The sequence below is a fragment of the Alosa sapidissima genome, chromosome 1, assembly GCF_018492685.1.
Source record: "Alosa sapidissima isolate fAloSap1 chromosome 1, fAloSap1.pri, whole genome shotgun sequence".
NCBI lineage: Eukaryota > Metazoa > Chordata > Actinopteri > Clupeiformes > Clupeidae > Alosa > Alosa sapidissima.
Genome location: NC_055957.1, coordinates 32878962 through 32905406, shown reverse-complemented (window position 1 = coordinate 32905406; position 26445 = coordinate 32878962). Strand labels below are relative to the sequence as shown.

Here is a 26445-nt window from a genome sequence, read left to right as displayed (position 1 = left end):
TTTCCTCTTCTTGGACCACAGCTGCTTTTGATAATCATAATTTCATCTCTTTTAAAAAATATCCATTTAAGTGTCGACATGTTTTAGTCAAATACACCTCTGACTGATAGGCGTAACACCTCAAACAGAATCAATTAAGCAAAAAAAAGAACATTGTGTGATGTTCCCTGCAAGACTCTAGACGTTGGTCTGGCCTGCAGTCTGGTCTGCCAGGGATTTGATGGGAAGTGACAGAAAGATGATTCTCCCCCTGCCAAGATGATTGCAGCACTGAATGAGCCTAAGAGGGTAGAAGAATGAGGGTAAATCTGCCCTGTCCATCCTCATTTCACTTCCACCCCCGGCTTCATTGATATTGATTGAAAAACCTCATTACAACTTTCAGTCGGACAAATGCAACACATTTCAAAAGCATGAAATCCACCTCTGCTGTCAGTGCAGTCTCTCTCTTCTCCTGCAGATGCCAGATTATTAGTTTATGAAAAGATAAGAAAGCCAAATAAGTCTGATGCTGCTGCTAATCTCCAAAATGTGTTGCATGTTTTGATAGACGCTAAGGATAAATGCTGATAGAAGATTGGAAATGCTAACATTGGCTATGCCATCATCCTTAATTTGTGATGATAGGAAGATGTGTAACAAAACTAAATGGGACAAGCTTGTTATTACAAAAATGGATTAAGCGGTGTCCAGTGAGCTACCAGGGTGGAGGGATTTCCTGCCCAGGCACATCAGTGGAGGCCCACGACTGCTCCCATTCCACTTGACCATTCCTGATTGCTGTAATTTGCTGACTTGAGCGCTTTCACTTAATTCTTCACAGTCGATACTTATTTCGCCTGAGGAATGGCGATGGATTGATTTTGCTCAGAGGGAGCTACCCCAAACACACTCCTACTCCACACACACACACACATACATACACACAAAGTCTTCACACACTTCACTACGACATAGTGCTCTCAACGGTTAGCCCTCTCACACCTTGTTAGTGAGAGCACCCTAGAGGCTCATCAATCATGATCCTTCACCCTGGAAGGATCTCTCCTCCGCTGGGGAGGGAGGCCGGCACGCGCTGCTGGACATCGCCCGCTGCACACGCTCAAGTTTCAAACTTTCTTTTTCTCCGAGCGAAAGAGTAGGGCTTTATTTTCTTACTTTGTAACTTCCAGAGAACAGACTGGGCTTGTTAAGAAAGATAAGAAAGTAAACAAAGAAAGGAAAAAAACTAAAACCAAATAGAAATGAACTGCAAATGAATCAACAGCGTCCGCATTACCGGTGTAATATGCATAAATATGAGGACCTAGAGAAGAAAAAAAAAATGTAATGAGGGGCTAAGAAAAAATAAATGACAAGTGGGCTGTGTTCTAATGACAGTGTCTTGTGAATCTCGCCGGCTTGCACTGAGTTCTAACCAGTCGCCTGTGGAGAGGATGTCATGACAACACACCCTGTTGGCAGCCAGGCCTAAACACTCGTTTTTAATATTAAAGTTGCATTGAGAAGCAGGCAAGGGAGACGACACAGAGTGAACATGCCTCCACGAAGCCATGGGTACAGTGGAAACATACAATACAAATAGAACCGCACACCATTTAATAGCCTCAACATTCTTACGCAGACATGCAGGCTGTGGATAAATGATACATTCTGCAGCTATGGCCTAGGATCCAAACACACTTCAGTACACACACACACACACACACTCACTCTAACCCACACACTCTGACCCACACACACACACACACACTCTAACCCCCACACGCACACACACACACACTAACCGACGGGTATCCAGGGGTTTTGCCGTGGACTGGCATGGTAATGAAAAGGAAATGAGACAAGCGGGCTGAGCGCTCACTGCAAGAGTCCACAGAGGATGTGAAATCTCCAGCAACACATCACAGCCCGTCACCTCCAGGCCCACGCACTAACCCATGTCTCGCTCTCTCTGCTCCTTATCAAAGCACAAATGCTTCTGTTGAATGGAAATGGGCTTGTGCTCCGTGAACGCCTCTGCAAAATATCACTAGGATGGGAAGGAGCTTCATTGCTGGGTGTTGATCACTTTGGTATTAATGTTCTTGATGTTAAAATATGTATGATACCAGAGACTTAATAATGAATTATTAGTCCTGAGGACTGAGCAGGCTCCTGCTGCTACACACTACCAGAACCATAGTGAGGCCCTCAGGGAAGCCTGACTCTTTAGATTACACATACAACTCTACTGAAGCAGTAAGAGTCTAATGACAACACAAGAAATCTCAATGTGTAAGATCAGGGAGGGCAGGTAGTTCTAAAATCTAGTGGGTAATAAACTCCTGTGGTTTACCTGATCACTCAGTTGTCCATTCAAAAAATGCCACTCTCGAGTGTTGCATACTGTTACAGGATTAGTCGGATTTCTCTGTATCCACACCGGCAACTGCCTACATTTCTGACCAAAGCTTTAACTGGAGGGGAAAAAAAAAAAACGTGTTGAGAATGGTGATCTAAGGATGTGCAATTCCTGCCCATCCTTCAGCAAGTTGACCTCAACAATCAACCTTTTCGTATGAGCTAATCACAGCTAATCCTTCAACCTTAACGCTACATTGCTGTAGACCTCCACTGTGCTCTACAGTGCTCAGACACTATGTTTCCAGTGCAGCAGTAGGCAGACACAGTAACCAAGCAACATTCACTGGTACATTTCATTTCAAAATGTCAGAGTTCCATTTTTATACTCAAAAGATAAACTCTATATAGGCCAGTGAGCTTTGCTGCTATACTGATACAATTTCCAAGCTTTAACCACATACAAAGTATACAATGTTCCTTTGTAACGGAACACAGTCAGACATGACGAGCCCTATTGTATCAGCAGGATTATATTACACCGCCACTCTGCCACTGCGAGGGGAGCAATGCATGGGGCTAGCACGTGCAGATGGCAGATAATGCCCTCGGAGAGGAATGTCCATTGCAATCTAAAACCCCACACATTAGCAGAACTACCGAATCGGATGGATGGCAAAAAACGACACCACTACTGATGCCGCTGCAGGATCGGCACGGGCAAGAGAGGTGGGAGCACAAACAACCTTTAAAAAAAATAAAAAATCTGACGTTTCTGCCTGTTCACCAGAAACAAGATCCACATTAAAAATAAAGTAGATATCAAACTCGCAGACAACAAACTTGCTGTGTAAAATCCTTTCCTTCCCATTTGCACACGGGCCAGACCTCGACAGGAGCTCTGAGCGCTACGTGTGACCACCCAGTCCATTAGAGAGAGAGAGGAAGAAAGAGAGAGAGAGGAAGAGAGAAAGAGAGAGGGAGAGGAAGGAAGAAAGAAAGAGAGAGAAAGAGAGAGAGAGAGAGATTGGACCCTCTCCTCTTCTGCCTCCTGCCATGCGGCCACTGGGGACCAGCCGCTTCTGGTTGAGCGCGCCGCAAAGGTGGAGGCCATTTCAGTCGACATCTGAGCGAGTGAGTGAGAGGCTGGGAGAGAGAGAGAGAGAGTGAGAGGCTGGGAGAGAGAGAGAGAGAGAGAGAGAGAGAGAGAGAGAGAGAGAGAGAGAGAGAGAGAGAGAGAGAGAGAGAGAGAGAGAGAGAGAGAGAGAGACTGAGAGAGAGACTGAGAGAGAGCGAGAGAGTCTCTGTTCTTAAAGACAAAGATTCACAATATGTGTGTTAACTTTTTATGGCCAAAAGCAGAAACTTTTCTCTGGTTTTCTTTGAGTGGTGCGTGGGGGGTGGGGTGGTAGAGGAGGAGGAAGAAGGGATATTTAGCACATCCAGCAGCGAGCGCGCACATGATCTATGATGGCATTACTGGGCCCTGAGGGAGCCAGCCGTCTTCCTCCACAACCCAAACAGAATGACAGAGCAGCTGTAAACATCTGTTGATAATAATGTATTTGATGGCATGGGGTGGGGAGGGGGGGGGGGGTTCTGTAGAAACGCTTTATTTTATCCATTCACATAGCTCCTATCATGTGCTTGAGGCAGCAAGCCCGTGACTGACAGAAATCAAAGTGTGTAGTCACTTCTTCAGTAACAGTTGGGTGATAGTATTTCAGGCTTGAATAATATGCATTCCGAATTAGTGGGAATAAAGTTATGCAGCAGTGAAGGTTCATTAAAACAGGAACCCTGGCAGTCACAAACATACACACATTGGCGGGCACACACACACACACAGTACACACAGTAGACACACACACATGCACAACTACACACACATACATCTGCTGAGCCTGTTCCTGCTTTGCTTTGTAGCCTCCTTGCGATTTCCCCAATACCCTCCCCTGCAGTCTGGTGCGAACACTTGTACCACATGCAGAAATAAGGCGAGCGCGGGCCAATGAATTATTTATACAGGCCTGTCTTTCAGAATTACACAAAGCTCTGTGAGAGTCTCACAACGTGAGCAGGGAGGGACATGGCAGCTCAGAACTGCAGCGAGCGAGAGCGAGGCAAAGGGAGAAAGAGATAGAGAGAGAGAGAGGGGGGGAGAAAGAAAGGTAGAGGAAAAACAAAGAAACAGAGAGGGTAGGAGGTGGTGCAGTAAGCAGAGGTAGGGGTTGGCGAGTGAAAGTATTTTTGACAAGTAAATTAAAGAAACAAGAACAAAAAAAAATCTACTGCTGACAAAGATTTTCTGCCATTTACGCCACTATTCCGAGTTCCGCTCAAAGCGCAGTACAGCAACAAAGGTAAACACAAAACAAATAACAAACACAAACACACACCTTCGCAAAGCCTATGGCACACAATCCAGCCAGCGTGGTTACAGAAAATAGCCTAATCTCTGCACTGCCAGACAACTATCTTCAACAGGCCCATCAAAATTATTACATTTCCAGACTGTTTGGTTTAGCGGCTACAGTCTGCATGCATGGCACACCAACATCAGTGGTGTTTGTGTGAGCCCTGCAGGTACCGCAGCCTCATAATGCAAACAGCACCTGCTCTGACTGGCCGCACGTCCAGGCATCAGGGGAGGACAAAAAGTGTCCAGTCATCAACATTTGCAATATTGAATTGATCATCCAGCCTCATCATGCCCTGGCTGCAGCAAAGAGCGTTTCATAATGTGCTAATGATAACCTTAGTACAGCATTTCCTTCAATATCCCATTTCCCAATATCTCCTCCTGTGCTTGCCCATCCATCATTGTATCCTGGAGAAGACACATCTGGACAGCTCACTACAGGGAGAGCCAGTGAGCCAGGGAGCCAGTTCCACTGTGGAGATGAACACCTCCATACAGAGTCAGGGTACACACACAGAGAGGTTGATGATCTTTGCATTTTGTCAAGCCTGTGTGCTTCTTGTCATGAAGATCTTATGAAGATGTTATACAAGACTCCTCAGAGAGGCAGAGAGAGAGGCAGAGCAGGCAGATTTCACTTAAGAATGCTCTGCCTACTCAAACCTCAATTTAAAAATTCACCAGATACGTAACGTTAAAACATGCATTTTAAATCCACAGCGGCATCATTTTCACATTTTGCAAGAGCAGAATATTCAAATATTCGGTTTGCAAGGAGCAACATTCAAAAAAAGGAAAACTTATATAAGCTAGAAACGAATATAGGAATGTTCATGAAGTTATTTCCATCTGTGCCGTCATTGTTCCGTCACTCAAACAGTATTTCTGACAGTTTCAGCCTGAAACCATCAGCATTGGGTCAGCTATCTGTGGAGAGGCAACAAAATGGAGTCAAATCTCAAATTAATTAGCTCTCTGGGGGCTCTTCCTCTGTGGCACAGGGAGGGGAAGAGGCGAAAGAAACCCTCCCAAAACCCAACACCCCTCCAAATCCACGAGCAGAGGAGAGTGCGCAGAGAGAGGGTGTAAAGCAGGTGAGGTAAGGTGAGGTGAGGGAGGTGTGTGCTGGCCTGGCTGTTACAGTAATTACTGCTAGGTCCGAGAGAACCAGCCAGAGTGCAACTCTCTAATGGCCATTACACACTCGCACTGATTAATCTATTTAACTGGGAAGACCTGTCTCAGGGGTGACTGCATTATCGGTGTCCTGTGACCCAGCACGTGAACGCTCACACACACACACACACAGACGCACACACAGAGATGTGCACACACACACACACAGGTTAGGATGCTGTGGATGCAGTAAATCACCTGGCTGGAGAGTTTGTTTCCCTCTCTGTGGTGTCCATTAACAAATCATAGCCTCTTCCCAGCAGACCAGCGCATCAGGCATAATAAAAACGGAGCAATTTTAGCACCGGCGCACAAGCCCAGTTTTCTGCTTCTCTTGCACTTTTCATCATAAACAGTCTCTCTTTAACAGCCCTCTCCCTCTCTCCACTTCTCGCTCCATATATTTCAACAGTTTCCACATTCCTACGCTTCAGGGAAAGGAGTGGGTTCTTTGGTGGATATTTCCACGATGCCAGCGACGCTTGTTTGAAGTGTGACTGATCAAACAAAGACAAGGCCGCCCCACTCTTTAAATGGCGCATACAGTATTCCTCTGTGCCTCTCAGATCAGCAGTGTCCTGCTTCTCTATGCGGCTTTTCCCTTCATTGACATTCTTCTCAGAGAGTTTGGCATTAATCTAAAAACAGGAACATGGCGAGGCAGAGGGATGCCAAGAGGACGAGGAAGACGCTCCCTTCTAAATATCTGCTCCTCCGCAGGAAATCTGCGGCCTCTCATGTCCACTGAGATAGTGGCTGTTGGGGAAACTTCGCAGGACTGTTTTCACAGAAGTTAACAGCCTTTTTTTTAAAAAAAACTGTGTCAGCCTTAACATATCCAGACAACTTAGACAGATATTGATTGTGGTGGCCAAAGAAAAAACAGCAATGATTCTATCTGCACTCTTGTCTTGTCGGGTTTTTTTTTGTGATGGGACATTGAAAGTGTCATTGTTGCTACACTAAGCCTTGTCCTCTTAAATAGCTTGGTTAGCAAAGTCAGTCCCACTGAGCAGAGAATTTCTGAAAAAATATTGCTACAAAGTCAAAGCACCCATTCATTAAAGGCTTCTACATAAAACCTTCAAGGGCTTCAGGCTTCTTCTATGCACACCAGCCTTTAAGCCCCAGAGCGATTCAAATGGGCCCTTTTTTAGACGGAAAGGTAAAAAGGTAAGAGCAGCTTGCTAATGTTGGGCTGAAAATCATGTTTGCCTGCAACGACTCAGTACCTACAATGGACAGACAAGCGACATGTCTCGGTGGGTGAGATGGAGTAATCTAGAACCTTCCCGAGGCTTCAAAGGCAAAATAGGCCGCCACTGTTGGGTCCCTCAGAACAATTTCATTCAAAAAAAAAAATCAAATTCAGTTGGGTTTTTGGGGGTCTGCACCTTAATTTACCTAGAAGGGGTATAGTAACACGGGGAGAACATTCTTCAGCCTTGCCTCATGGCTGTTAGGCTCTCGCTCCCTCTGAGCAAATGTGTTTCAAATCCCACATAATTTCTGCCGTTCATGGTCCATTCTGGTTTCAAATGAGAATTTCTGCACTCATATCCAATATCACAGCGTCCAGCCGTCCTGAAGATCAAATAAGGGATCGCCCTTAGAGGGAGGATTAAGCTTGGTTCTGGATATAAACACCCGAGGTGACTAAACAGGCTTCCTTGTCTTTTTGGATTTACTTCTTAAAGAGACAATTTATTCAGCAGTCAAAACAAACATTTAACTGGCGTCAAAGGTGGCCCGTTTAGTTATTGCAGCAATTTTAAATGTATCAATAACATAAATAAGCAATTTCTTCAGCGATGATGAAGGATGCACCTCCATGGTTATCGGCTGCTTGGTAATAACAGCCTCTGGCAAAAATAAAAAAAGGGAGAAAAAAAAGATGTGTGGGAGTTGCCGCCTGTTGCCGACAAAGGAGGCCAAATCAATATCCAATCTGTTGAAGTTTTATTCTGTGACAACACTCTTAATTAAGGGCCACTCCAGGCGCCGCAGTAAGGAGCGTGCAAACAGTGGCGAGAGCAGGCTGATGTGAGAGCAGTGAGAGCAGGCTGATACGAGAGCAGGCTGATGTGAGAGCAGCTGATATGAGAGCAGGCTGATGTGAGAGCAGAGCAGGCTGATGTGAGAGCAGTGAGAGCAGGCTGATGTGAGAGCAGGCTGATGTGAGAGCAGTGAGAGCAGGCTGATGTGAGAGCAGTGAGAGCAGGCTGATGTGAGAGCAGGCTGATGTGAGAGCAGCTGATATGAGAGCAGGCTGATGTGAGAGCAGAGCAGGCTGATGTGAGAGCAGGCTGATGCGAGAGCAGGCTGATGTGAGGCCTGCCTCCTGCCTCCCCCCCGTCCCCCCCAAGAGCCCCTCATGAAATGGGGAATATCGTCCGGGCTCCAGGCCACAGAAATGGGACTTCACGGCAGCCGACTGAAGGCTGATGGACGATGTCTTGGGGGGTTGGGATGGCATGTGGGTTGTGTGTGTGTGTGTGGGGGGGGGGGGCTGGTCATGCTGCTGGAGTGTTCAGTGTTCAAAGCGGTTGTAGCCCGCAGTCAAAAGAGGTCTATGCACACAGCTTTAAAAGATCGAAATGCCTGCCTCGAAATGCATGCCGTTCTGCATGAACGCTATCCTGCAAATCACCTCTCACTTCTCACATGGCTTTCATTGCCTGGGCTTCCTCACAGCCTTTTGCTTGTCTGCTGTTCTCTGCATGGTATTTTTCTCCAGACTAGACTAAGCGCTGTATACAGGAGGGTGTTAACAGGCGAGGTACCCTGCTATGAACCGAGCCCAAAGCCTGGTCTCAACTACCCATTCATCTTGATCATTTTTCATCGATGGTGAGAGATGCATGGGCCCCAGGAGATGCTCCGTATACCTGTGGTGCACGCTGTCTTATCGGAGGCCAGGATCAAATGTAGCCGACACTGCCCACACGACTCTCTGATACTACTGACAGCTGAAAAATACATAAATAAATAAATACAATTCTGAAGGGAACTGCTGTTCCTGCAAGGCACAAGCTGGAGGAAGACCAGCCCAGCGACACAACCAAAGGAAAATGTTTACTTCTGACTGAAATAAAGCATGATAGAAGTAAGCATGATGGGTTCAAATCTACATACCTATGCTTGTCAGAGAGCTTCACCGTAGGACACACAAGTTACCTGTAAACAACTTGCCCTTTGAAAGACCAATGGAATTGTTTAATACTAACACTACTGTTATTGTTATTCAAGGACAACTACTGAGGTTTCAGCTTGGCCCCTAATGCCTCAGCACTGACAGCCCTATTAGAATGCAGCAGAAACGCTCTGCTTTGCTTATGTTTGCCGCAGACAGTTATCCAGCCTCTCTGAAAATATAGGCTTTTAATCTAAATAATTGAGGTAGCAGTTACTTAAATAAAAAAAATGGACTTCAGTGATATGCGACTCATGGCCCTGATAAGCGTCTGAGAGGAAATGATGTCGAGCTGTAGCCGAATTAACTGTATGAGTAACGGTCATACTTCTCAGAGGCTCAATCAGGTTATGAGATTGTTCTCCGTGCAATAATCTGCCTTGGGAGCAGAGAGCCCAGTAAATTATGTCCACTACTGAAAGTCACGAGTGAAAGTCACCGTAGGTCAGCGACTCAATTAAGCCTATGGTTCAGAACTTTGTCCCAAACCTCCGAACACCCACATTAATTCCAGTGCTCCTTCCTTTCCCTTCACGCCTCTAAGCTCAGTTTTGAAAATATGTATTTCATCTTGTGATGGGTTTTTATCGCTGCTGCCTCAGACAGACACTCTCTCCAGGGGATCTCCCAAAAAGAAACTGAGAAAAAAACATAAAACTGTGCGAGGCAGATATAGAGAGATAGAAAAGGAGAAAGAGGGAATCAAAATAGCCCATTTCATTCAGTGTAATAGGTATGGTTACAAAAGATGGGCAATGACCCATATAAAGAACCTTCACCATTGGGCTCTCTCTGGTCATTTGGTGGGTAAACACCGCATGTGAGCTGCTGTCTATTATTTCCCAGAGAGGGGGATGGGGGGGATCTAATGCTACACCAATATGTACACAAACAGAGCGCAGTGGGGATATGTGTTCTCCTATCTCACCATGGAGAGGAAGGCAAAGACAGAGAACAAGGAGATTAATGGGTTTCATTTTTCCAAACACAAACCTGACAGCGAAGAGCCCCAGAATGCAAATGACAGGCCTAGAAAGGCGAGCGCGTTCGTTTGAAGGTCTCCCCACCATCACCCCCCACGCCCCTCCACCCGCTCCATTCCAGGAGTCTGAGCCCTCATGGCAGGATGCAGTACCAAAGTATTTCAAAGGCATTACATCATCGTCATCAGATCGTCAGTGCCATTAGACTGCAGGGGGAAGTGTGCAATTGCATGTAAAGTGCTGGGGAAGGGTGGTGGTGGTGGGGGTGACATACGCTGATTTACGATCAACACACACAACATCTATCATGTGACGCGGCCACCACTGATGAAGTCCCCCTGTTAGTATGTGTGTATGATGAGGTAGAAATGCTTATCGTTCAGTTATTTATAACCCTGCTCTCGCAGAGTAGCGCGGCGCGGGGATGCAACGCGAGGCTCTCGGGACAACCCGAGCTCAGCTCAGGTCAGACCCGCTTCTCTATGGACCGGGGTTGGACAGCCGCCAGGCGCCCGCTCCGAGAGCACTTCCGCTGCCCGGGGGGAGCCGCGACTGTGGCCGCCATGTGAGGGTCTGTGTTCATGAAGGAGCGTCCTGACCTCCCCACATGCCGGCACACACTCTCTCAATCTTTCTCTCTCTCCCTCTCTCGGTCCTTTCAGAGAGATAGAATGCTTCACAATCTGCTGGCCGCCTCCCTCTGCCCCTTCCCACCTCCACACAGAGCACTGTCGAAAAGGAGCATGATGAGCTGAGGGTTTTGTAAAAGAAACCTCAAAGCTCTTCGAGGAGAGAAGCGGCCTTTTGATGGATAAACCGTGGGATTAGAATGGCCGATCCTCTTGGGTTACAAAGCTGGGCTTTTTCTTTTCTCTCTCTCCTTTCTTTTTACTTCTTCATGTGGACCCCCAAGAGGGAAGCCATATTGGCACAGAGGAGATGTCCACTTGCTTTCATACTGGCCTTCAGCACCACAGCCCTGCTGGAGGGTGGGGTGGGATGAGGGAGACAGCAAATCCGATTGAGGCAGGCCAGTGAAAATGCTCAAGGTGAGCTGCCCTACAAAAGCTCATCTTTAATGGCATCTTAGGCCAGTGAGGTAGAAGCAGAGGGGTGACGACCTGCACGAATTTGCTGATGATCTCCCACCGGCTGGGTTTATTCTCGGCTTTTCTTTGGCCGAGACAATCCACAAACGGCAGAATGTATGGTTTTCTGAAGTAGATGAAATGACATTGTGGAGTCACTGTGGGGCTAAAATACTTTGGTGTCAGGTGCATCTTCAGAAAGTTGCTAATTTTCCAATTTGTGTGTTGTCCCAGTAACATTTTCTTAATGTATAATTTAAATCAGGCCAAAGACTTTCTAAAATGCACCCTAGTATCTATTTAATACAAAGGTCTGTTTACACAGGCAAGTATGCTTAAACCAACGGCAGCAAACAATGCATTATTAAAACATGAGGCTATTACATGTTCAGTCTTTGCACATTTGACCTATATTAACCTCTGGCTTATTTTGATAGACTCAGCAGAACTAAATGAGATTCATTAATGTACATTTTTGGGTTAGGATTAGACCTCTGTAATATTCTTGGCTCGAGGCAAACAAAAGTAAATCGACTCAGGCCTGATGCTCTGTTGAAGTGGATGTAATTGGTGGGCGCCCTTCTCGAAATCTTCCACTGAGCCTCTTAAATATTTTAAACCTCAGCAGACTACTGATGTTCTGCAAGAGGGGCCCCTCTTAACTTTGCTAATTCAGCCGTGAGAGGACCTTCACCGTGTTTATTTATCTAGCTAGGCTCTACACCTGAGGAGCAGGCTGTCAGAAACCATTAGGCTGACATCCCTGGTGCACTTTCTCCATGTCAATGAAACACACTCTAAACCAAGCAACACTAGGAAAAAAAAGACAACAACGCTGTCCTATATATGGCAGCAAGGAGAGGTTGTCAGTGGAGTAGGCCCTCTTTCAGAACCAAAGAAACCATTAACATCTTCCAAGAAGCACAAACACTTGATTAGATTGATGACTGACAATCTGTGAGAGAATTCGTGGAACACTGTTTCTAACAAAACGACAGTTTCTTTTATTTATTTATTTTACCAACCAAAACCCACCTTTCATGATGGCACACCTAGATTGAAGAAGTTAATGTGATGACGAGTAAAGAACTAATGTGTAAGGAAGTCAGCCATCAAGACCATCAATACTTCGCATTGCATTTTGTTAACGTCACAGGTGGATTGTAATCATGTTAGCCTACTACCTGGCATAGTGACCTCATCTACTGCTGTTCACTAACATTATAGTGAAATTGACAGTGTTTTATCAGATCAAATTAAGAGGGGAAGTGGAATAATGGCCCACTGTGAAGGCTACTAGGAGAACAGTTTAATGATCTTACCTGGCGTTAGAACTGTTCCAGTAGACCGCATGTCTGTCTGAAATGATTTTGTCGTCAGCCCACACGGAGTCCCAAAACAAAAAGGTAACGGCAATCAATACCAACTCCATAGCACAAGTTCGTCCACGACTGCCCATATTATGAGCCTCAGTTCTTTCTGAAGTTATAATCTGTTTGAAGTTAAACGTATAGCTGTCCGACAATCTCTCATTGTGTAAATGTATACAGAATAAAATTAGCCAATGCTTCGGGGCTGATGGTCATTCAAGGCCACATCAATTTGACAGCAACAGTACATTTTAGTTAGCTAGCTTACAATACTGCTTGCCACTCATCAAGATGTGCCAACATTTCAGTAACGCTATCGGATTTCTAATAACTCTTTTTTAAAGCGTCTTTGCGGTGAAATAAAGACGCATCCGTGTAAAGGAATCCATGATCAATCCACAGTCCAGTGCTGGATTCGCCGGACAGGCTATAGTGGGCTATAATAACTTTCGTTCCCAATTATAGACAACACTCAAGCCTTGGATTGAGTAGGCAAATCATGTAAAAGTCCCTGAAGTAGCCTATGCGCGTGAATTTGGCTGTCCACTTCTCTCACTCCCAGGCTGAGTAAGCTAAATCAGTGACATTTAAATCGTATTACGGGATGCCTTTGTAAACTATCCTGTAATGAGTCAAACATGTCCATCATATGCAATTCTGATTCAGTCCATCCGACAGTAGGCTAACCCTCCTCTGGCAAACTGTGATAACCGATTACATAGGTCCTTAAGTTTTAGCTTCCTCGTGGCGAGGATGCTCCTGCCTCCAACGTAGCCCACTGAATGAAAGGGAAATGTATTCCAGGCATTTGCTGTAGGCTAGGCAGTCTTCCGATGTTCTTGTCAGTGTCAGAATTTCTCCATTTTCACACCACGCTTCAACACTCCATAAGAAAGATTATTTCTGGAACGAACTTAGTAAGCGGCCGCTTCGCGCACAGCATCCGTTCCCATTGTGATTCGAATCGCCACTCATTGCGCTCTCCCCGCTCCGTCAGCGAACCCACCTCTAAACAAAAGGGCGGGGCTCAGTCTATGGGCTTGAAGTTTACAGCTCTCCTCAGTTTGACGGGGCGCCTTAAAATTCAAAATGGGGAAATTGGCTTCTTTCGTGTAGATAACTGGGTCACTTCTAAAACTTCTTTAGCCAACCTAGAGTGCTAAAGTGCTACATCTACTATTGTTAGGCCTACTTGTCTAAAGAATTAATTTACGGTAGGCCTACAATGTCACAATCAACAAATACACCCGCCAATCTTGCAACCCGTCTTTATAGGCTAGGCTTAAATTCTGATATCACAACTAGTTATTTAATTAGGCATGATTTCCACTAACCGTTAGCCTACTCTAAATTTTAAAATACGTGAATGATTTACAAGAACATAGCTAAATGAGGACATTGTACAAAATCAAGAGTTTCTTTTTGTGTTCAGAACTTAAGAGTTTCTTTTTTTTTTTTAAATGGCATGTGCGCCACCTGCTGTTCAATCATATACTCAATGTTTATCGTTCAGCTCCCGGGTCATCAAACAGCATTTCTTATAGTCTGGCCTCTAAGTCTATTTGAAATGTTATAACTTTTGGTTGATGTTCAGCAGACAGTATCAATTTGCCTTTAAGTAAACTACTGTTGCAATAGATTAAGCACACAGTGGAAATATTCAAAGGCTGCAGGGCCAGGACAACTGCTCCTCAAACAGTATGCTGCTAGATGCAGTAAAAGCACTCCCACTCCCTCTTCATTGCAATGTTAGGAAGCACAAATACGAGACAGAACTCAGGTTGATAAAGTAGGAGCTTGAAAGATCAGACACCAGACCGGCAGGTTAAAAAAAGATTGAAAACAGAGTTGTTAAAACACTGAAGACCATTTTAAAAGTGCAGCAAAGGGCAGGAATCAAAGGACAAGATGAAAGCAGGAATAAATGAAAGATTTATTGAAGGCAGAAAGGTGTAACTAAACAAAGGGTTGCATTTCTCGAAAAGGGGCACTTGCTGACACACTGTGTTGAATCCACTTTAATTTCTTTTTGTGTGATATAAAAAATATGAAACGCTCTACAATGAGCTGACATCTGTTGCTTTTGTCATCAAAATATACATGTTCTTTGAGGAAAAAAAAAAAAAACTTGTAGGTTCAGAATGGCCATTTAAAAGAACAGAAATAATATATACAGCCATATTTCCCATCCATCAATGTGAGAAAGTTGGGGCAAAACACATGGAATGGCAAATTTAACATTAGAAAATGACTGGAAAAATTCTGGACTTGTCATTTTGGCTATTTGGTCAAAGAAAATTAACAAGAAAAGGGTAACCGTTAGGCCTAGGAAATTTGAGTTAAAGTGTTCACCTTTCTTAAATGGCAGGTCCATTTAAGTGCAAAGCAGCCAGTCAACCAGGCTAACCTTAGCCCCTTCCATCACTTCTCATTACACATGCTAACCATATTCTTACACTTGCAAGAATGCATTTTAAAAAGGTACAGGGCATAGAAAGGAAAATCAAAAACATGCACACAAATGGCCTATATTGTAATGGACCAGGTTCAATTACGCTTTACATTGAACTCATTACAGGAACGTCTCTTCATTAAATCCACTGAGCAAATTAGCCATGCAAAGTTTGAAGGCTACTAGCACTGTGAGACCACTAGTGCCTAAGGAATCAATCTTTTCACAGCTTACAAACTCAAAATTAAGACATGAGTGATCAATTTTGTTGGTCAAATTTCTTAAACAAAAACTAAAAATAAGACTTGTATTTGAATTTGAGTTTTACTCAAGCATGAAGTCCAAGGCATCTGTTGCAAAGAATTGAGGCCAAATGGAAAACATGTAAACATTCACTACTATAAGCATCTTAATAAGTACTCTGTGTCTGTAACACACAAAAAATTAAACAAGATCAAAAGACTTGAGCCTTTAGTTAAGGCAAATGGGACAGATCTAGCACTTAAGAATGTATTGAACTCATTTGGTTCTGAGCTGTGTATCATAACTGATACAGGGATACAAACGAGAAAAAAAAAAAAAAAAAAAAAAAAAGAGAAAATGGCGATATATTGATTTTTAACAAATCACAGACAATAAAAACTAAGTGTACAAGGCATACACAGAGAGGGAAACTTCAGGAAGTGAAAACAGAAGTGATCCTAGATAGCAAAAGGCACAGTGATATGGAATAGTGGGCCCTCGCAGTAATACAGTATAGAAATCTTACAGGAACAGACATGTGAACCTCTGAAAAAGAATAAAACATTGAGACATAATTCTGAAGGAATATACACCAATACAATATCGAAAGGAAGCCAGTATATATGGGCTAGTCTACGTACGATTCTCTTTAAAAGAAAGGTAAGGGAAAGGCAATCTTATGAAAAGCTAGGGCACAAAGTAGCCTCTTGGGGTTTACCATGGTGGATTCAGGTTTGAGGTTTCAGCCTTTTCTTTAGGAGACAAAGCTGTAAAATCAAACCATTTTGAAAGCTGTGACATTGCTCATCACAGTTCTTTAACTAAAACACTGCATGGCCTCCATAGAATGTGAATGTTGCCGATATTGAAAAATCATACACATCTATTAATGTACTGTAATGATCGGTCAGTAAATGTACATTTCTTTTGAACTCCCAAGGACAGCTCTGCCAAATAAGGCACAGTGTTCTTCAGCAAAATGGAGGAAGCATTGTGCAAACATCTGACATCTAGTGGTCTGTACTGGCTCCCAAAGGATTGAAAGGGGAATAAAAGAAAGAAGATATTCAGATGTATGAACACAGAATGACAAGATATGTGCAACCTGAAAGTGTGTGTGTGTGTGTGTGTGGGGGTTTCCCCAGAGGCACAGAGTGTAAACTATGCAGCATCTAAGATCTCTGGTGGATCTATACGACTACAAGAACACCAGGTCTAAAGAGCACTACCAGTCTAAGAAAAGGAAAAAGCCCTATGATAAAAAAAAAACCCATACAAAAACATTGGGTCTCTTATCCCCTCTGGTCTATTGGTTCATAGTGGCATCTTAAATAGACATACATATATAGATATATATATATACTTTTTTTTTAATAAAAAGGAATGATGAAGTGTGTCTTGTGGAAAACAAAAGATCGATCCACAGTAATATAAATTGTGTAAGGCTTTTTTTTTTTTTTTTTTTTAAATGTTTGGTCTAAAGTGACAGTCCATGCCCTCTCTGCTTTGTTTCACCAACCCCATTCTCCTGTGCCCTACTTAGATGGTAGACTTGGAGAAGGAGACTCTGAGGTGATGGCTCTCGCCGAGGTCATGGTTGTGGAACTCGATGAGGGCCTCGATCGCCTCCTCCACAGAACCCATCTGAATCAGAGCCATTTTACGGTCCTTCCTGCAAGGCAAACCAGTCAGATTGCGAAGCTCAGGGCGTTCATGCCAAAAATAAGAATATAGTGCTAAGAAAGAAACAAATCTGAGATAACTGAAAGTACAGCTGCATGTAATTGAGCTGCATCACATAATACTGTGTTTATTATTATTAGAATAAATGTCATAAGTGACAAAAGTAGTGTGGCTTACTTCAGATCACAGAATTATACTTTGAATTGAAACCCTGCAGAGGTCGCTCATGCAGCAACTCAAGTCAATCTCAGGGTCTCCATTCATTCAAATTACAATGCATACAAATCTGCACTTTGCCAAAAGCCTTCATGTGACACACAATAGCAGCTTAAAAAGCATCGGCTTAATCAGCAAGCTGTTCAGAGTGTCGAACAGGAATGCAACCAAAATGAGCATAGGAGAACTGCAAACTGAACTTACTGGAAGAACTTGAAGGCCTTGACCATGTAGCCAGCGCTCACAAACAACCCTCTAAGGTCATCCTCAACCACCGAAGGTCTGCAAAAACACCAGGGCAAAAAAAAAAAAAAAAAAGATTGATCATGAATAAACCATAAGTGAATAACACTGCCTTGAGATAATGTTTGACTGTAAGAATCCATGGGTGTGCTCACGGGATGTTGGATAGATGGAGGGTGGAGGAAGGGGGGAATATGTTGGAGTAGTTCTTGGAGCCGGGCTTCTTGAAGCGGTGCAGCGGGGAGTTGCCGTAGTCCTTGGTCAGGCCCTGGTCCTCGTGGCCCTCGCGGGGCAGCTGGACGGTGGTGTGCTTGGACAGGGTCACGCGGATGGGCTTCCCATGCAACTTCTGCTGGTTCAGGTGGCTCATGGCTACAAGGCGGCCGGGGGAAAACCAAAGCACCATAATCAGGGGGTGTAGATCAGTGACCATGAGGTGAGGAAAGTGAAAAATTCAACACTAATGCACACGACACACCTGATGGTCAGTGATAACACTACTAGCACTTACCCAGCTGAGCCTGTGTGGCGTCCGCCATCTGTACCAGGGCGTTCTCCTTCTTGTTGAACAGAATCTTCACTCTCATGACATCACCATACACACCTAGAAATGAGAGGGCACACAAGCAGGTCTAAAAAAAAAAGACGCAGCTCGAAAATGCTGCCCTACTCCTCACCATACAGAGACACTTCCCCCCACACCTACACTTCAACTAATGATTTACAAGTATTTGCATACAGAGCAGTTTCAAACAGACACAAAGTGAAACACTACCACAGAGTCCTCTCACTACTGATTCAATTCAGATCTCTGCAGAGGTTCAGTGTATGCAAGTCTACTGTTTAAGAGTCGGCAATCGACACGACCATGGAGTAAATCAGAAATTTAAGTGATTCTACCAAGTCAATGAATGCAGCCAAGTGCCATAAGGCAGAGAAGTTCTAATCAGAAAGTGGTGGCTAAATAAATGTATGCCACAAAAACAAGAAATGGATCAATCAAAACATGCATCACTTAAGTCAGAGCCAGATGGCATGCTCTGCTCAAATGGCTGTAAAGATGCAACATCTCATTTGATGATTCCCCCAAATATATGCTAGGGATTATTCAATACCAAAAGCAAACAGCTACAAGAGGGAATCCAAAATTCTAGAGCCAAGATCATTGATGAGGTCATGTGACCTTGTGAACTCCATACTCTAGATGAGCATAATACTCCATGGATTGTGATTTGGCTGGAGGGATTTTACTTTACTACCCACACACACGAGGGGGTAGTAGTATCTGTTAGGCATGTTTAAAATATCACTCATCATTGAAATGCTGCATCTTTCAGCCATTAGCCCCCCCCTCCCCCCACCCCCATCCAGGCTCCCCACCCACTCAACCCTCAGCAACACATTCTCAAAATCAATACTTAAAACAGTTGTCAAATATGAGAGACACAAACACAAAAACACAAGAGAGGTAATAAATAATAGGAGATGCCAATGGTAACATACCGAAAAGAATAAAGAGGCATTGGGGCGTAACACGCTTTTAAGACAGCAGAGGAAGGCAGCGTAGGAGGGAAGGGACAGGGGAAAGATCGGAGGCACAGGAGAGTGGAGGTTGGACATGTCCACAGCGAGGCACGTGTTCCCACAGGAATGGCCAAAAAACAACGGTGGTATGATCATGGAGGAGGGTGGAGGAGAAGACAGGGGGGAGAGGAGGGGGGGGGGGGCAGAGAGAGAGAGAAAAATAATAATAAAAAAAGAGAGAGAGAGATTGTGATAAAGTAGGTAGTGATGTGTTTGAGGTGGTTTTGAATATGCAAATTTGTAACCGTGTGTGTGTGTGTGTGTGTGTGGGTGGTATACAAGGGGCGTGCAGTCAGTTTTCAAGTTCAGGTGAAGAAATTAAAATAAAAGAGGGGGAGAGAGATAGAGGGAGGGAGAGAGAGAAAGAGAGAGAGACAGAAAGAAGGGGAGACAGGGGAATGGGGAGGGAAAGAAACAAGGAAAAAAAAGAAAGTAAAAAGGTCAGTATACATAAAGAAATGTAGTGTTCCAGTCAGCAGAACGTGCTAAAATTAAATGCGTGTTTTTTTCTAGAGGAACACTAGAGAGAAAAAGAAGGGAAAACAGGATTAAACAATGAAATACAAAGAAGGCAGAGACAATATTTACTTAATATATTAATATAGATATTGCAAGTTCAGCTAAAAAAAAAAAAAATTTGTAAGAGAAAAGTAAATTAATAACCATATATTATTCTTAAGAGTGGGCTTTTAAAAAAGACCCACTGTCTTCAACATAAACAAAGTAGACTAAAATATTATTTTCATAGTATTGACTTTTCAAAGAAATATTGTCTCGAAAAACAAGAGATCTCAGGAATGATATACTAATGGACAAATACGTGAAGAAATGGAAAATGGCAGATATAAACAGAAGTTAGTCTTCAATAAAAACCAAACTCATGGAAAACAGATATAGATGCAGTAGGAACATTTGAAAAATGCAAAAAAGTTGCCCTTCTTGGTAGCATAAGGCTGGCAGAGATCAGGGAGTGGGAGGGGGAAAAAAGAAGAATTTGGCTAGTCATGTTTCTGTGAGCCAGATGTTTCAGTACACACGAGGCGTTTCAAACTGTACGGTCACATGTGGTCGAGCCCTCAGGCCATGTTGTTGTTGTAGCTGTTGTTATGTACTTGGAAGCCATGAGCAGCTCTGAGCGAGACTAACCTCGGGGTTGAGATTGCTGACCAGCAGGACGCTGTGGCCGCCGGGACCCATGCCACCCAGGCCCAGGCGGCCAGCGGCGGCAGCAGCGGCGGCCGCAGCAGCGGCACCAGGTCCCCCCAGCTGGGCCAGGGCTCCAGGCATGCCAGGCAGGGACAGACCTGGGACAGGACACAAGTTGAACACGGGGCATTTAGATATTTAGCTAGATATTCATGAATTTCGCTGACGCTTTCACCCAAAGTGACTTAGAGACCAATTGCAGGGATAATCTCCCTGCAATTGGTCTCTAAGTGCCATACTCAAGGGAACAATGGGGGCAGCCAGGAATCAAACTCCTACCTCTGTGGCTACTGCAAGCTAGCTGCTGCATGCTAGCCCTGTTTCTTATTCCCCCCCCCCCACACACACACACCAACAACTTTGTCTGCCATTTGGTTAATACAAGAGGGACCTGCTTCTGTTGTGCGGACCAACTGACCTGCCTGCTGGATGGCGAAGGCCGGGGGGAAGCCATGAGCACCAGCGTAGGGATTGGCAGAAATAAGGCCAGGTGCAGCTGATGGGAGAGACACGCACACGTTAAATCAAACAAAGTGTTACGTTTCAAAACACTCAGAGAATGTGGGTGGATGAGAAGAGTGGGGTGGGCCTTACTGAAAGCAGCGGCCATGGCCTGGTGATCCATGGGGGGCTGGCTGTCACCAGTGGGCAGGTCTGGGCGCGTGTAGTCACGGCTCTTGTCATTATTGTATTTCACATTGAGGCTGGTGAGTTTGGAGAAGCTAATGCGCAGTGTGCAGCAGGCGTTGTAGATGTTCTGTCCATCTAAAGACTGGAGGGAAAGAAAGAAAGATAGAACGAAAGAAAGAAGAATCACTAACCCAATTATGTGGTGACCAACTCTACAGAAGGTTAACTCACAGACTCAAACACTGAATCACAAAGGCAGAAGTGCCGAGCTGAATGACCAACCAACTCACCATCTTTGAGTGCTGTGCGGTCATGCCATCTGCATACTGGACCAGTGCTTGAAACTGGTTGTTTTTGGTGAAAGTGATTATCTTCAGAACGGTTCCAAACTTGGAGAAGATCTGTAGACGGATCAACGTGAACATGAAGAAACATCGCTAACATTACAAAGGGGAAGAAAAAAAACCAAAAACAAATCAAGAACAAAACCCAGAGAACCTTGTGTGTGTGTCTGCGTACCTGATGAAGCACGTCCAGGGTGACTGGGTAGAAGAGGTTCTCCACGATGACTCTGAGCACAGGGCTCTGGCTGCTCGCGCCGTCCATCGGTCCCATGGGCATGGTGCCCGTCTGCACCGCATTCACTGCCTGCAGCGCCGCCTGTGCCCTCTGCAAGTACAGCAGCACCATCAATATTTGCACACACTGTTCACATCCACAAACCACTTCTGCCTTTGCACCACTTCTGAAACCCTGCTGTTGCTCTACCCACAGAGTTTCATCAGAATTTTAAAAGAAAAAAAAAAGGCATGTGTTGAAAACCACATTTCTGACTCAATTTCCTCCTTTTCCCCCCTCATATGTATTGAAATGAGTGGACTGAAGGCTCACCACTTGGTTTGGAGAGTTGTCAGTCTTCAGCTCCTTGTGGTTGGAGTACTGCATGAAGATGGGGTGGTTACGGATGACTGGCGTGACAGAGGAATAGTAGCTGACCATCGTCTGGGCACACTCCTCTGTGTTCATTTCCAGAAAGGCCTTTAGTGCAGGGTGGGGCAGAAAGAGAAAGAAAAAGAGAAAGAGAGACTCAGTAACTGTAGTCACTAAAGGTGATCGAACACCCCATATGCAGTGGCTGTGATGGGCAGTACCTGGTTCTTCCCTTTGAGCATCAGCAGGTTGGTCACTTTGCCAAAGGGCAGTCCCAAAGAGATCACCTCAGCCTCATTGATGTCGTTGGGAAGCTTGCGCACGTGGATGACGCGCGATGGAATGCCTGGGCTACGAATGTCCCCTTTAAACTTTTTGCTGTCGTTTCCATTTGCTGCAAGGAGAGGAATCGTGAGGTTATCATATCAGTCATCACCATGGCAATATAGTACTGACTGCATATACGGGAGGCTACCCACCTGCACCGGTGTTCATGATATATGGCCCGTTAGATATGCAGGAGGAAAAGAGTGCGTCAGAACCCCTCTGTGAAAGGAAGTGCACATGGGTGAGCAAACACTGGCCACCTTCTTTAGGAGGAAGAGACACAGAAATGTGTGATATGCTCGTGTGGCTCATATGGACCAGCCTGACATGAATGAGCAATAGTTACTAACAAACTTATACTTGTAGCTCAGAAAATGTGTTAAGTGTTGCTACTGGTTAAAAACTTCACTTGAGATTGACGTCTATTAATAGCTTCCCTATTCTATTCTAACTCACTCTAACCTGTGAGGCATTGGTATTGTTTTTTACAACTAAACCAACACAGTAATGCACACCACAGAGGTATTAATACACATCCAAAACACTAAACAAGATGCACATTAAGACCGGAAACCAGATCCACGGCTAAGACCATAAAAGCAATGACAAAAACACCACATCATCGAGACACAGTATCCAGTGAGTCAGCATTCCCCCAGATTGGCTAAAGCCATGTGATTACAAACAAGATTGGATAACCGAGGTAATATTTAACAATGAACACTCACTAGTCACAGGACAAGTCGTGACAAACAAAACCCCCACTGCAAATGACTGACCGAGGCTGTACCATCTGAAATAACTCACTTAAAGCATTCATTTTCAACCCAGCGGCAATTACTCCAAACTACCAACTTCACAGCCTTTAAGAAGGAATGCCTACATGCAATTGCGAGACACACCCATTGATTTTACATAACAAATACACAACGGGGAAGAATAAACAGTTGACTTGGCCCGTCACCTGTGCGTGGCATATCGGTCTGTTCATCAGAGTGGATGGCAGTCAATCTGAACAGTGGCATCTGTGTTTGCCCGCACCATTTCCACACAAAGGGCTTGCTCTGGGGCGAAAAAAAGCTGTTGCCTCTTAACTGGACTGTGTGGCCATCTGTAGACCGGGGGGTGGGTGTGTGTGTGAGTGAGAGAGTGACTGCACGGCTCTTAATAACCCCACTTCAGATGGTGAGGGGCTGCTGCTGGAGTGGGTCACATGAACTGGATCAACCAAAGCCCCTTTCTCCTCTCCTTGACAACACCACAATGTGTTTACTGTTCCGCGCCCAAAGCCGGCCATTGTTACAGTGGCAGCACTAGCAGCGGATGCTTGACTTGTGTCTCCTCCTTGGGCACTGAGCAACAGCGAGGATGCTGCCGGGTTCCATGTTGCTAGCATGCCAATGGGAGTGGCTGTGGGGGTACCTTACATTGAAAGCTGTGCGATGCCATAGCCATCAGGAGACCAAGCAGACTTTCAAAGTAGTAAAACAAAAGGTTTCTCCCGCCGTAGCCAAAGGCAGGACATTCAGCTGCTGCATTCCTCTAAGCTCAGAGCTCAAAGCCCACAGGAGTCAGATTTCTGAGAACTGTACCCATATCCCAGCGATGACAAATTCTACCTTAAAAGATCTGAAAACAGCCATTGTTTCGAGCAGGGTCCCCCATCCCCCTCCCTCTCTATACACTCCCGTCCATCAGCTCTTCCTTCTTCTGCATTAAAAACCACAAGCCAAAAAGCAGTCAGCAGGAATTCATAAGTGGTGTGCGCACAAACACACACAAACTCTCTCTCTTAGAAAGAGGAACAAACCAGCAACAACACTAAAGTCCTTTACAAGTGTGAGGCTTTGCAGGTGCGAACATGTTTACATCCCGTGACAGATTAGGCTTTCCAGGGCACGAGGTAATGAGCACTGAATCAGAAAGGGGGCCCGAGAGGCGCGTATTTGGGGGGAGGGGAAGGGCAGCAGGAATGTAACCGCGGCATTCCAGACGCACCGTCCAGACACAAGTAATTACTGACTCCAGTGAGGCTTGCATTCGGAGTCCCTTTCCGTCCCACACATGTCGAAAGTATTAAGCCACTTTCACCACAGAAATATCACAAATGATCGAATATCAAAACTGAACACATACAACACTTCCAACTCCCTACGGGCATATTGCTAGACCTAATATCCTCATAAAGCCTACACTGGTTTGCATGTTAGTTATGGAGGGAGTAGAAGGAATAGGTGTTTGGCCAGCTCATGCCTTTTGCCCTGGTGTTACTCATCAGTGACTGTTTGCACAGCCGGCAACCTTTGACCAGAGTAACTGAAGTCTCAGCAGGAGCAGTATAAAAGGTTGCACCTTGGAATCTGGAGGATTTGGGGTACTTCACAGTAATCAGAGAAACAAAATGGAAGAACTGTGACTAGGAAAAAAAAAAAAAAAAAAAGGAGCAAACGCGGACAACTTCAAAACAAAACAGCTTATCCACCATGCTCATCGGTACTACTTATGTCCGGGTAATTGATCACAGATATAGGCTAGTTAATGTGAGAAAGATGTTGAAAACTCTTACCTTTGTGCCAACTGCAATATCATGGACACTGCTAGATAGGGAAAGCAACAGGGGGAAGAGGAGAGGGTTAGAATTAAATGCACCAACTAAACCGCAGCATAAAAAAAAATGCTTTTGTCCCTACAACTTCATGTACGCTACAGGAGAGGCAGTTCATAAACTGCTCTTGAAGATTTTGGGCTGCAGTTAACCTACCTCAGTCCCTTTCTCAATAGTAGCTCTTCATACCTCACATCTCTACAATCACAGCAGAGTAAAGCCTCAATAAACTGGAGAGTTTTATCAATAAATGAATATTTAAAAAACAAACAATTACAAGCAAGATGGTGGCTAGACTTTAAAAATAATCATACGTTTTAAATATGCAAAATATTGCCCAGTTTAGGCTAACTGCTTTACATAAGTTGCAGTCTTGAGCTGTTCTTGAGCTCAACACATATCAGCTAAATCAAGGTCATAGTTTATCCACTCTAAAAACCTGAAATGAAACAAGCACGTCATTATCTTCCTAAAATCTAAAGAGGTGGTATGTGTACAATCCATTCTGTTAAAAGCTAAATAGACCTAAGGAAGATCACACTGACAGAGTAATGCAAATGCTGAAAAACAAAATAATCAAATAGTAAAGTCTGCACTGTCGAACGAAGTTGTTAAGCAAACCAATGTAGCAGTACAATAACCACTACCAAGATTAAATTTGCATGGAAAGATGATGCCTTGCAAGATTACTTACTCTAGTTCAGTGACGTAACTGGATCCAAGAGGATACAAATCAGTCTCTAAGCGCCTGTGGGAGTGGGAGATGAAACATACCAAGAATGAATGGCCAGTGAGCTGGATGGATTCACATCACTTCAATGAGCTTAGAGAGCTTGTCCTCTGGTACAATTGCCTGTAACTTACCAACCCTTACCTACAATAACTTCTAATGTAACGTTTAACAGTTTGCGTTCACGCAAACACATTAAACACCGATATTGTAAGAATAGCTTCTACCTTCAATACTGTAATATTGATAGGAAATAGATTGAAGAGGGCTGCCAGGAGGTTCACTAACGTTACGTTACAGAACCAAGCATATAACCTGTTAACGTCACCCAACGTATACTAGTAAAACCGGTCGTTTGGCAAAATAAAACACCGAGAGAAAAAAACTTTTCAACAACAGTGCACTGAAAGAAATACGTGTCTTGATAATCAAGGTAGATAACGTTAGCGGTCTGGCCAACAACAATGCGGAAATTGAGACACGTTGGTCGGTCGCCCAGCAAGTTAACACAACCTAGCAAGCTAATGTTAACGTTGTTCGATTGTAAGTCATCTAGAAGTAACGTTACGTTAATGTAACGTTAAATACGTTTGGGTTGTGATGCATGTCTTTAAAAGTCGGTGCAACAGGTTGCTGTTTTTTCTTGTGATGATCAGTTTAAAAACTCATTGAAAGTTAGCCCTCAAGAAAGGTTTCTTCCGGACATGTTGCTCAAGACCGAATGCTAGTTACCTCCACCCTGGGCGAGGCTAGCTAACGTTAGCTGGCTAATAAAGAAATTAAATTTGTTCAAAACTCATGTTGATCCCTATTATGCTACAAATACGGAATGTTTCATACAACATCGCAAATGCTATCAGAAAGTAATGTGTAAACTAAACTTTAAGTGGCTATGTTATTTCTAGCGAATACATAAGGTATTTTTTTCCACTCACCCGTCCATGGCACAACAGAAAACTACAGGTTTGAGCAGCAGGGTGTTGGACTTGGTAGAATTTCTTATACCCTTACAAAATGGCGG

The 26445-nt window shown here is 44.4% G+C and overlaps 2 protein-coding genes across 6 annotated transcripts in view; both read right to left on the bottom strand.

Annotated features, from left to right (window-relative positions):
• The window catches only part of efna2a (ephrin-A2a), a 38741-nt gene extending 25149 nt beyond the window's left edge, over positions 1 to 13592 (bottom strand). For both annotated transcript variants that reach the window (XM_042079097.1, XM_042079173.1), the window contains exon 1: positions 12528 to 13592. In XM_042079097.1, the coding sequence (XP_041935031.1) occupies positions 12528 to 12664 (137 nt within the window). In that variant the 5' untranslated portion in view covers positions 12665 to 13592. The remainder of the gene's footprint in view (positions 1 to 12527) is intronic.
• A 904-nt stretch (positions 13593 to 14496) lies between these two features.
• Positions 14497 to 26427, bottom strand: ptbp1a (polypyrimidine tract binding protein 1a). 4 transcript variants are annotated; one of them, XM_042078501.1, is made up of 17 exons: positions 26360 to 26427; positions 25389 to 25442; positions 24851 to 24892; positions 24656 to 24686; positions 22242 to 22308; positions 21984 to 22156; positions 21724 to 21870; positions 21352 to 21501; positions 21123 to 21233; positions 20797 to 20974; positions 20621 to 20698; positions 20143 to 20300; positions 18916 to 18949; positions 17924 to 18016; positions 17568 to 17784; positions 17374 to 17451; positions 14497 to 16942 (listed from the first exon to the last, which is right to left on the bottom strand). In XM_042078501.1, exons 1-17 carry the CDS (start codon positions 26365 to 26367, stop codon positions 16810 to 16812), a joined length of 1752 nt encoding a protein of 583 aa, XP_041934435.1. In that variant the 5' UTR covers positions 26368 to 26427; the 3' UTR covers positions 14497 to 16809. The 4 variants fall into 4 exon arrangements, with proteins under 4 accessions (XP_041934435.1, XP_041934525.1, XP_041934600.1 ...); XM_042078591.1 differs by having other exon boundaries at positions 24656 to 24683; XM_042078666.1 differs by lacking the exon at positions 24851 to 24892 and having other exon boundaries at positions 26360 to 26422.
• Positions 26428 to 26445: the final 18 nt, after the last annotated feature.